Here is a 12,843-nt window from a genome sequence, read left to right on the forward strand (position 1 = left end):
GGGGCTGATTTTTTACTTTGTTGTGAAAATGGTAATGGTAATGATGAAGCATTCTAGAAAGATTTCTGTTAGCATAACTGGTGCATTTCATCCCTGTCGGCAGAGCCTATATGGGAAGCCAAATGTTAAGTACGTTTCTTGGTGAGGAATCAGAAATTAGTTGTAAAAATATACTTGTCTAAGAATAGCTGGAGGCCCTATTAAGGGTAAACAGCTTTGCCAGTGGGACAGAAGAATTCAATGCCCATATTCCTGTATCACCCTCTTTTTCCTCCCTGTCAGGGTTTTGCTCACAGACATTTCTTTTTCTGTTCTTCCAGGGCTGACCAACTCCCTTTTCAGAGTGCTGTCTTGACTGGACCTAAGAGCTGTTCTGGTTCTATAAAGTGATTTTGTTTTTGTGTCCTTGCTATAATTTATTCATTGTTGACTTGCTAGTTACTTCTCAGAGGCCATCCATATGTCCTGGTTTTGGGGGTATCTCACAGTTGCCCTCATGCTCAGCTGGCAGCAGGCATGTGACATGGCAGAATAGCTCCTTAGGTTAGCAGATAGAACTAACTGTGGCAAATTTTCCCCTTCATGGCCGTCAACATGTAGATGAAAGGAAATACTATCTCTGACTTGAGTCAGAAGCTATTGCAAAACAGGAAGTGCTCTCCTTGGAGCTCTGATAAAAAGCAGCTCCATTCTTAATTATTCCAACTCTGTCAGTTTGGGAAATGTTAATTTCCCAGAGAGCCCATTAATCTCATTATTCTAAGTCATAGTAACCAGACTGGTGATTTATGTCTCTATGATGTCTATAAATTGGCTTCCTATGGTTCCACAAAGCTTATCTACTTTTCAGAATGAGAGTGTATATACTCAGCACATATAGCAATGCTTGAAATTTATACATATATATGAGGTAGTCAAAATAGTCAAACAGTAGAGAAAGAGGTTTAATGAAAAGTCTCTCTTCAGGCCTCAGGCCCCCCTCCTTTACTTCCTTACCCAGAAGTAACCATGATTACTGGATTTTTTTTGAGACAGGGTCTCACTGCATTGTCCAGGCTAGAGTGCAATCTTGGCTCACTGCAGCCTCCCCCTTCCAGGCTCAAGTGATCCTCCCACCTCAGCCTCATGAGTAGCTGGGACTACAGGCATGAGCCACCATACCTGGCCAATTTTTTTTTTGTACAGATGGAGTTTTGCCATGTTGCCCAGGCTGGTCTCGAACTCCTGGGCTTAAGCGATCTGCCTGCCTCAGCCTCCCAAAGTGCTGGGATTACAGGCATGAGCCACTGAGCCTGGCATGATTCCTGGATTCTTAAAGCATCCCTTTTTTACCTTAATTTTCATGGTACAGTGCATCTACTTCTAAGTGAATTTTGATAATCATATTGTGTTTCCTTTAAAATTGCTTTTAGAAAGTTGATATGTTAGCATTGTAGGTTTATAGGTAAATTTCGTGTTTATACCTTTAAAATGTGGGAAATTGTTTTATCTACACTAGTGTTTCTCAATGGTGACACTACTGACATTTGATGAAGGGTTTGCTGTAGGAGGAGGGGGGCTCTCGTGTGCATTGTAGGATGTTTAGCAGCGTCCTTGACTTCTACTTACTAGATGCTGGTAACCTCCCCCTCCCAAGTTAGGACAATAAAAAATGTTCGATATTGCCAAATGTCCCCGAGAGTGGCAGGGAGAACAAAATCACCCCAAATTGAGAATCACTGATCTATACCATTTGAGAACTTTTTTGATAAAAAAAAAAACACCACATTTAGACATGCTAATGTTTCATTATTTAAGTGTGTGTTAGCTGAAGCAATGCCTTTTTCAATTTTCTAACCTTAGAAAATAGCTCCGGAAACTCGTCGTTCGAAAGAAGTGCCCCTGAATGAGAGGATTTGTCTGCAAGTGGGGTCCCAGTGTAGCACCAATGAAAGTGAGAAGCCTAGCATTTTGGTTGAAAAATGCATCTCACCCCCAGAAGGTAACAACTGAAAGCACTATCTCTTGGTGTTTAGAGAATAAATCCGAATGCTGCAATGCTTTTGTGCATTGTTCATTAATTCATTCAATTCTCAAACATTTTCTGAGTCTAATAAGTGCCGGACATTGTACTAGGTGCTAGCAGCTCAATGAAAATATGAGTATGTCTCTGCCTTGAAGAAGCTTACAAACAACTTGAATAACAATGCCTAATAGTTATATAAAATTTAATAATTTTAAAAATGATATACACATGCGCATGCATGCATGTTCACATGAGCGCGCGCACACACACACACACACACACACACCTCCTTTAGATCGAGACTCACAAGCTTATCTTGTGAAGTGAGTGAGGCATGTATTATTACCCTGATCCATTTTATGAGGAAGAAAGGAACTGCGTGACTTGCTGTATGTCTTCACATTTCAGGCCCAGTGCTTTAAAACACAAAATACTCTCTTACCCATTATGTGTGATACTTAGTTTGATATGCAGGATATATTTGGGAAAAGATGTTGTTTAAAGAGAAAAATATTATGCTGGCCTGGCTCCAATACAAGTCTAGACAAGATAATACAAGACAACCCTAGGAAAAGCTGTCAAGTAGTGAGGATGATCATTGTTCCCCAATCCCACCTCTCCCAATGTCCTTCTGGCTCTTATGTTACATACAGGGAATAGCATATACTGATTAAGAGCAGGGCTACCAGAAACCAACTGTCTAAGTTTAAATCCCAGCCCTGCCAGCTATTAGCTGTGTAACCTTGGGCAAATTTCTTAGCCCCTCTGCACCTTAGTTTCCTCATGTGTAAACTGGGCATGATGATAGTATCTATCTCCTAGAATTATTGGGATGATTACGTAAGTCAGTATATGTGAGGTACTTAGAATAGTGCCTGGCAAAGAGTGAATGTTGTGTGTGTGTGTGTATATATATACGTATATATATATATACGTATCTACGTATGTATATACGTATATATATACATATCTATGTATATATATGTATGTATATATGTATATATATACGTATCTATGTATCTATGTATATATGTATATACGTATGTATATACATATATACGTATATATGTATATACGTATATATGTATATATGTGTATATATATACGTATATATATACGTACGTATATATACGTGTATACATATATACGTATATATACGTGTATGTACGTATATACGTATATAGGTACGTATATACTATATATGTATATATATATACACACATATATACTATATATGTATATATATACATATACACACACAAAACATATATATATAACACATACACTATATATAATATATAATATACATAATATATAATATATAATATACATAATATGTAATATATATAATATACATAATATATAATATACATAATATACATTATATATAATATACATAATATTATATAGTATATAATTATATATAATATTATGTTGTTCCTTGGTTGGGTAGGGCTGGGCCCCATCTCTTAACCTCCAGTCCTTAGCTCTATGTGCCCTGTTCTCTAAGCCATTCCATTTACCTGCTTTGTACTGATCACAAACACATGAAGTGCTGTTTGTAAAATTATAAAATTCAGGACTGCCAGGAGATTTGAAACAACTTACCTGCCCTATTCTCCTTTCCTTAGGAGTTAATGAAAAAAAAAATGGCTGGATGCAGTGGCTCACGCCTGTAATCCCAGCACTTTGGGAGGCCAAGGCGGGTGAATCACCTAAGGTCAGGAGTTTGAGACCAGCCTGGTCAACATGGAGAAAAAAAATAATAATTAGCCAGGTGTGGTGGCACGTGCTTGTAGTCCCAGCTACTCAGGAGGCCGAGGCAGGAGAATCACTTGAACCTGGGAAGCAGAGGTTACAGTGAGCCAAGATCGCACCACTGCACTCCAGTCTGAGTGACAGAGCAAGACTCTGTCTCAAAAAAATAATAATTATTATACTATACTATGACATAAAATGGTTGATGATGGCTCAGTGTAGTACCCCTTCAAGGATCATGAGGGATAACAGATTTACATTTTAAACAGAGGTGTTTAATTTAAAGACATTATACCTTTAAGCCTTATATATTTTAAGCCTTATAAAATGGCTTTATAAAGATAGAGATTTTAGGTCAGAAAGATACTAGGGCTCTTAAAGTCATGACACTTAAGAGGCAACTACTAAGAGTTAAATTAGGCTTACCTTTCCCCAGAATTGCTTCAGGAGGAATGTTTGTTTGTTTATTTATTTATTTATTTAGAGACAGAGTCTCATTCTGTTGTCCAGGCTGGAGTGCAGTGGCAAGATCTTGGCTTACTGCAACCTCCACCCCACTAGTTTAAGCAATTCTTGTGCCTCAGCCTCCCGAGTAGCTGGGACTAAAGATATGTGCCACCACCCTGGCTATTTTTTGTATTTTTAGTAGAGACAGTGTTTCACCAAGTTGGCCAGGCTGTTCTTGAACTCCTGACCTCAAATGATCCACCCTCGTTGGCCTCCCAGAGTGCTGGGAATACAGGCGTGAGCCACCCTGCCTGGCTGAATGTTTATTTAAAAAAAAAAATGTATCAGTATTGATCAAAAGACAGAAAGTTAAATTATACCTCAATAATTTTTTTAAGACAGATATATATAAGGGTTGTTTGTATATCCACATTCATTTAGGAATTGTGTAGATATTGTCTATGATTGAAATATTTTTGATCTTTTATGTCTCCCTCCAGTTAGGGATATTAGTTAGGGTCCCTCAGTGATAGGGAAGATGTTTTCTTTGTATCAGGAGGTAAGAGAGAAGGTTGTGAACAAATTAGATTTGGGTTTCCTCCATCCTGGGTGACTTCTGGGTAAAATGGGGTGAGAGATGAAGTGTTTGCTTTCTGACAAAGCAGCATGAAGCACTGTCATCATCCCCATGCCAAAGAGTGATTTGCTACTTTGCATTAGAAGGAAAGAAGGGTCTTAAACTCTTGGCCTGGATATTCTAGGTGATCCTGAGTCTGCTGTGACTGAGCTTCAATGCATTTGGCACAACCTGAGCTACATGAAGTGTTCTTGGCTCCCTGGAAGGAATACCAGTCCCAACACTAACTATACTCTCTACTATTGGTGAGTATGTACAGTACAATTACTGGAAGACTGATTGTAATTGTGTTGGGAGCCTTTGGATCCAACGTAGTCAAAAAAAAAAAAAAAAAAAAAGAACTGTCTATTTTTTTCTGCAAACTCAGCAAGATGGACAGTTTGCTTCAATGAAAAATGCATCTGTCTTTGGTGTCTACTTTTTAAATAAACTTTCTATTTTTAAATATAGATCCTGTATATCACCAGAAAGAATGTACAGAGAGATCCCATATACCCTTCACTCAGTTTCTCCCAGTAGTTAACATCTTGTGTAACTATAGTGCATTATCAAAACCAGAAAATTGGCACTGGTACAATCCAAAAACCTCAGTCCTATTTCAACAGTTTTACATGCACTCGTGTGTGTGTATATGTACAGTTGTATGCAGTTTTATCACATGTGAAGATATACAATGGTTCCATCACCATAAGGAGTTGCACTTTTATAGCCACACTCAACTCCATCTTAAACCATCTCTCCTTGTATACCCCTCTCCCCCAATCCTCTAACCTCTGGCAACCACTAATCTGTTCTCCAGCTCTTTAATTTTATTATTCCAAGAATGTTACTGAAATGGAATCCTTTTGTATATAACCACTTTAAGACTGGCTTAAAAAAAAAAAACTCAGCGTAATACCCTGGAGATCTGTACAAGTATATCAAGAGGCCACTCCTTTTTATAGCTCAGTAGTATTCCATGATATGGATGTACCAGTTTTTTAAACCATTCATTCATCAAAGGATATCTCAGTTTTTTCCAGTTTTTTGCTATTATGAATAAAACTACTGTAAATATTCACATACAGATTTTTATATGAACATAACTTTTCATTTCTCTGGAATAAATGCCCAAGAGTGCAATTACTGGGTCATATAGTAATTGCTTATTTAGTTTTTTTTTTAATGCCAAACTATTTTCTAAAGAAGTTAGTTCACCTTACATTTCCACTAGCAATGTATGAGTTATTGATGTCTACTTTTAAAAAGGAAAATGATATCATGTCCGGGGTCAAAAAGTTGTTTGTTTGTTTATTTATTTATGTTTTTGAGATAGAGTCTTGCTCTGTCATGCAGGCTAGAGTGCAGTGGTGAGATCTCGGCTTGCTGCAACCTCTGCCTCCTGTGTTCAAGTGATTCTCCTGCCTCAGCTTCCCAAGCAGTTGGAATTACATGCATGCACCACCATGCCTGGCTAATTTTTGTATTTTTAGTAGAAACAGGGTTTCAACATGTTGGCCAGGCTGGTCTTGAACTCCTGGCCTCAAGTGATCTGCCCATCTCGGCCTCCCAAAGTGCTGGGATTACAGGTGTGAGCCACCACACCCAGCCTCAAAAAGTAGTTTAGCTTCCTGCAAAATAACTTTGATATTTTGATTTTTGATACTTTAGTATTTGGTATTTGTGACTATATCTACTGCAAAGTTTGTTAAATTTCTAAGTTAGTCTTCCATCATTCCTTTTAGAGCCTAGAATTATTAGCAACAGAACAAGGAAGAAAGACTAGGTTAATCTGGTTTAATTCAGTAAACCTTTATTTAGAACACTTTGTGGATAAACCACTGAATACACAGCAGAGGCAAAAAACATATCTCTTCTCTCCTAAAGCTCAAAATATAGAGGAGAAGATAGTGTCTGATACAGTGACCTGCATTAAATTAAATAAGATAGTGTATGAAGGCTGTTGCAGAGGGATAGATAGATTCCTGTGGGAAGTTAGGTTGGTGCTTGGGGTGGTGGTCTAGGGGAGGTGGGTGGATGGAGAGGGGACTGAGAGGCTTTGATGAAGGAGGAAGACTGCCTAGATGGGGGAGTTTCTCTGAGGCTGGCCTCTGGGGAAGAGCATTTTGAGAAATGGAGGTATTTAATCATTGTGATATCAGAGTGGAGAAGGGGAGACCTAGCATAGGCAGTCTGCCTCCACATGGCCTTGTTCCCTGACTGTCATTTGTTAAGACTGCTTCTGAGAGAATGGGATGTGGAGAGCCATGTCCAAGACTTGTGAAGCTACTGGATAAACATGGCCTTTCATGCTAGAGTGTCTATTTTGCCTGATGACATGATGGAAAGCATTTTTGATACATTAAAACACTCATGGCTATATCATGGAATAGAATGCAAAAAAAAAAACCCACACATTTTTGGATGAAAACCTCCAAAGTTGCCCCAGGATTCACATCCGCACTCCTCCCTGGTGGAAGGATCCTCCTGGCAAAGTTGGGAAATCCTGCAGGTGGAGCCAGAAGTTCTGTGTGGTTATGTCTGAGGTCTGTTTCTTTTTCCCCCTGATGTAAATCTCATTTGAGGTTTTGTAGTTTCACCTGCTCAGTCTTGGTACCTGTTGTTTCTCCTTAAAACCCTTCAGTGGCTCCCTGGTGGCTTTAGGTTAAAGTCCAAACTCTCCAGCATGACAGACAAATCGCTTTATGACAGACCTGGCCCCTGTCAACCTCTCCAGACTCGGTTGCATCTGCCTCCATGCACCCCCTCCCCTCTTGCAGCCTACCGTTCGCCCATAGCAAACTTCTTTCAGTTCCTCAGACTGCTTTCTTCAAATATTCAAACAGAACACTAGATTTCAAACAGACTATTCAAACAGAATAGTGGAAACATTCTGCATCCTCTTGTAGCCTAGGCCTTTCCTTTTCATTTGGATGCCTCTTATTTGTCTTTATCCTTATTTCAGCCCAGACACCATTTCCTCTCCAGAAAGCCTTCCTTGACCTCTCAAGTCTAGACATGTGTCCCTTCCTCTTGTCCCACGGCACCTTGCAATTTCTTGTGTCATACTACCCAGCACATTGTGTTGTCGTTTCCTGTTACTTGGTGGTAGCCTGCTACAGGCTCCAGTTTCTCTTGAGAGCAGGAGCTGTGTCTTGTTTCTCCTGGTGCCTGATATGTAGTAGGTATTCCATAAATAAGTTGTGAATGTTTGGTAGGATCCAAAGCTAGAGAATATTCAGGGTTGCGGTGACGACTTACGAGGTATAAGCAACTGAGGAATATTATGGTTCATGAATAAAAAGAGAGAAGGATTGAGTAGATCCAGCTCCCTAAAGAATTGCTAAGAAGGGGCCAAAGAACTAAGCCTTACTAAGAAGGAGTAGTCTGGCTGTTGATGTTGTAGTAAAGTTTAGGGAGAGCTGTTACACAAGCTTTTAAGATGTCTTGTGAGTTGGTAGCATCCATGTGTTTATTGTGCTATTAACCCCTCTTGTTTTCCCTGGAGTCATTATTGGTAAAACCACAGGGAAAACCTTTAAAGAATCTATGTCTATATAAGGGACTGGAAAAGAAGGGAAGAAGTCTTAAAACTGTATCTCATTCCATGGCAGACTGCGTAGGAAATTATCCCAACTTTTAGAATCAGGGTGGCACTGGAGGCAGATGGTGGCCTAGTCCTTGGGGTTCTTCTAAGACAAAAATGGGGAAGTGCCTTGGGGATATACTAGAGACAACAAAGTCTCAATGCAAATTGTTAAAAGAATGTTTCCTCTGGGTGAATGAATTACAAAAAAACCTGGACTGACCAATTTGAAAAAGCACTCCTCTTCCTCTGGGCTGAAGCAGGCTCTCACCAAAGCTGAGAGCAGATGGTACTTGGGCTGGCTTTCAGCCCTCAGTTGATGTCTTTTTGCAGGGAACAATCTGCACAGCCACTGGAGGTCACTCAAGATGCAATTCCAAGATAGTGGTGGGTCACTAGCATCCAAGGGGGGCAGGTATCAAGGACACTACTTTTTTTTGCGATAGGGTCTTGCTCTGTTGCCCAAGCTGAAGTACAGTTGGTGTGATCATTGCCCGCTGCAGCTTCAACCGTCCAGGCCCAAGCCATCCCCCCACGTCAGCCTCCTGAGTAGCTGGGATCACAGGTGTGTACCACCATGCCCAGCTAATTTTTGTGTTTTTTGTAGAGATGGGGTTTTGCCACGTTGCCCAGGTTGCTCTCGAACTCCTGGGCTCAAGCCCGCCTCGGCCTCCCAAAGTGCTGGCATTATAGACATGAGCCACCGCACCTGGCCTACTTCTTGTCGTGTACAGTCCCAGAGCTGGTCATCAGCAGGGGCTCTTTCTGTAGTGTAGTTCTGTGCCATCCAGTATAGGAGCCACTGGCTACATGTGGCTAGTTACATTTTAATTTAAATTAATTAAAATTGAATCAAATTAAAACTTCAGTTGCATAGTCTCGCCAGCTACTTTCACAAGTGATGGGTGGCTCTTGTATTGGACAGCACAGATAGCAACCATTTCCATAATCCCAGAAAGTTCTGTTGGATGGTGCTGGTATAGATTCTGTATCTTATCCCCTTACCACCCCACAGCTTATTCTTTCTAGAGCCACACTGCTTGGGTTGAAATCCTGGCTCTCTTCCTTACTTTTGTGTGATTTTGGGTAAGTCCCTTCTCTCTCAGCCTTAGTTTTATAACCTGTGAAATGGAGATAGTAATAATAGTGCCTACTTCGTAAGGTTGTTGTGAGGGCTAGTGTTTAGAGCCATGACTAGCTGCTAGCATATGTAGAGTAAGTGCTCAATCCATGATAGCTGTTATTACTATTGGCCGGGCGCGGTGGCTCACGCCTGTAATCCAGCACTTTGGGAGGCCGAGGTGGGTGGATCACGAGGTCAGGAGATCCAGACCATCCTGGCTAACACGGTGAAACCCCGTCTCTACTAAAAATACAAAAAATTAGCCGGGCGTGGTGGCGGGCGCCTGTCGTCCCAGCTACTCGGTAGGCTGAGGCAGGAGAATGGTGTGAACCCGGGAGGCGGAGCTTGCAGTGAGCCGAGATCGCGCCACTGCACTCCAGCCTGGGTGACAGAGCAAGACTCCATCTCAAAAAAAACACTATTTATTATTATTATTATTGTTATTCATCCCTACTCCCTTGCAGATGCAGTCAGTACACAGTGCTGGCCTCTTCCCGTCTCACAGAATTAGTACCTAACCCATATTTCCTTCTTTCTTGCTCTCCTCTAGATAGATCCTTTCTAATCAAAACCACAGAAGAAAGGGAGTCAAGACACAGTGCTCATTAGCAAGCACCAGAAATGGTTTAGGTACCAGTATAAATCACATCAAACAAACTGCCAGAGACTCTTTTCCCTAACCCCCAACCATAAAATATGGAGTTTTTCTTTCTTTCTTTTTTTTTTGGAGACGGAGTGTCATTCTGTCGCCAGGCTGGAGTGCAGTGGTGCGATCTTGGCTCACTGCAGCCTCCGCCTCCTGAGTTCCAGTGATTCTCCAGCCTCAACCTCCTGAGTAGCTGGGATTACAGGCACGTGCCACCACACCTGGCTAATTTTTGTATTTTCAGTAGAGACGGGGTTTTACCATGTTGGCCAGGCCGGTCTGGAACTCCTGACCTCAAGTGATTCACCCACTTCGGCCTCCTAAAGTGCTGGGATTACAGGCGTGACCCATGGCGCCTGGCCTGGAGTCATGTTTTGAAATCAAAATAATTCATTGAAGCCCTAGGGCAATGACTTGTGTCCCTGCAGGGACAGTCTGGCATTGAACAGACCCTGGCCTGAAGAGCTGTAGACTAGTCATGCCAATGAATTTTAGGGATTTTTTTTTTTACCACATTAATCATCTTCTGAGTTGGGAGAATAGTCTTTAATTTGTCAATTTCCTTCTCATATCTGCAGTGTGACTCTGCAGATGAATTCAGTATATAAATTTTAACAGGAATCACCTGCTGTTTTAGGTTAATGTTTCACAAGAATTGAAGAAATATTATCTATTCAGAACCAGTATTTTCCCTTCTATAATTATTTCTAAATTACAACAAAATTGTTTTAAAATTTCATTATCTGAGATCCATGAGCATATGCAGAATACTCAGGGTACAGAAATGAAAAAGGGATCAAGAAGATTGTGCATTCGAGGAGTTCCTTTCATCATTAAAAAACAATTTTACACATGGCTTTCTTTAGTTATGTAAGAAAAATATCACTAAATTTCTTCAGTTTCTGTTTTTGGCTGTGGGCGGAAAACATTCCAGGACTGTGATCCGAAAACTAGTCATGACAATAACTTCATTTTTACAACACTGTTTTCTTCATAAACCACAGGGCGCTGCAATGAGGGGGAAAAGCTTATGTACTACCTATTGAAGGAAAAAAGCATTTTCTATATCGAAGCATTCCTTTGTGCAGCCTTTGAAGGAATAAATACATTAGCTCTGAGTTTTGTTTTGTTTTTTTTAAACTGACTTGCAGCAGAATCTCCTGGAGAATTGCTGTTCAAATGCTGATTCCTAGGTCCTGGCAAAACCTTCTAAATCAGATTTTCTGGGAGAGGGTTTGAGAAACCTGCATTTTAAAGTAGTACAGAGGATTCTGAGGTAACAGGTTAAGGATTTGGGACTCTTTAGTCTTAGTTCATTTTTCTTAAAATTGTCTTCCTTTTCTGCAAAACCTTTGTGCAACTCCCTTTGTGGCTGATGATGCAAGACTTGACTCTGTCTTCTGCCAGTTACTACAAAATAGTTCTCTGATAGCCTAGATTAAAAAAATAGTGTAATAAACACATTGTCTGCCTGCGCTGGGCTAGGTGCTGATTGATGATCTTTGGGGAAAGGTGTGTGTAGAGGAGAAATGGGAAATAAGGTACCTGCAATACTGCTTATGGAAGACAGTTAAAGCCACACAGTGGAGTGAGACACTTAGAAAGCCATTATGTTTTAGAACATTGACCTGGCAGTGATTGGAGGGCACTAATAATGAAGGTCAGGGAGGTCAATCTGAAGAAGCAATGGAGCCTGTAGTCATTAGGGTATGAATCTCAGGGTGTGGGCAATGGGTGTATCATAAAAGACGAGGATCCATGAAGCTTTGCAAAGGAAGAAAGAACAGAATTTGGTGATAGAATACAGGGAACAGAGGTGGGGGAAAAGGTGATTTTAATTTAAATTATCTAATATAGGAGCCCAAAGAAAATGAGCTCTCACTGATAATGGGAAGGTTGGAAGAAAAAACAGTTTGGTGGGGAAGAGGGTGCATGATGTGTTTTGGACACTGGATTTGAGGCAACAGTAGAACACTCAAATGGAGCAGTTGGAAATCTGGGATTAGTTCTGAGGTGAGATGTCAGGATTAGGAATTACCAGCATAGAAACTGTAGTCGAGGGATGAGGCAGTGATAAACTGGAGGTGGGTGGATGAGGGAGTCAGAAAGAGGGAAGAATGTGAGTAGTCCTCCTACTCCCCCTCTACTGGAAGAGGGAGGAGGGAATGGAACAAGCCAAGAAACAAGGAAGGTCTGTTCATGTCCTTTGCCCACTTTTTGATGGGGTTGTTTGTTTTTTTCTTGTAAATTTGTTTGAGTTCATTGTAGATTCTGGATATTAGCCCTTTGTCAGATGAGTAGGTTGCAAAAATTTTCTCCCATTCTGTAGGTTGCCTGTTCACTCTGATGGTAGTTTCTTTTGCTGTGCAGAAGCTCTTTAGTTTAATGAGATCCCATTTGTCAATTTTGGCTTTTGTTGCCATTGCTTTTGGTGTTTTAGACATGAAGTCCTTGCCCACGCCTATGGCCTGAATGGTATTGCCTAGGTTTTCTTGTAGGATTTTAATGGTTTTAGGTCTAACATTTAAGTCTTTAAGAAGACATTTATGCAGCCAGAAAACACATGAAGAAATGCTCATCATCACTGGCCATCAGAGAAATGCAAATCAAAACCACAGTGAGATACCATCTCACACCAGTTAGAATGGCCATCATTAAAAAA

General features: G+C 40.6%; 1 protein-coding gene across 1 annotated transcript in view; it reads left to right on the plus strand.

Moving 5' to 3' along the window:
- The window catches only part of IL13RA1 (interleukin 13 receptor subunit alpha 1), a 71,194-nt gene that overhangs the window by 20,981 nt on the left and 37,370 nt on the right, over positions 1-12,843 (plus strand). The window contains exons 3-5 of the mRNA XM_032756253.2: positions 1,843-1,981; positions 4,972-5,092; positions 7,267-7,372. Of these exons, the coding sequence (XP_032612144.1) occupies positions 1,843-1,981; positions 4,972-5,092; positions 7,267-7,372 (366 nt within the window). The remainder of the gene's footprint in view (positions 1-1,842; positions 1,982-4,971; positions 5,093-7,266; positions 7,373-12,843) is intronic.

This window comes from Hylobates moloch, unplaced genomic scaffold, assembly GCF_009828535.3.
Source record: "Hylobates moloch isolate HMO894 unplaced genomic scaffold, HMol_V3 SCAFFOLD_7, whole genome shotgun sequence".
Taxonomy (NCBI): domain Eukaryota; kingdom Metazoa; phylum Chordata; class Mammalia; order Primates; family Hylobatidae; genus Hylobates; species Hylobates moloch.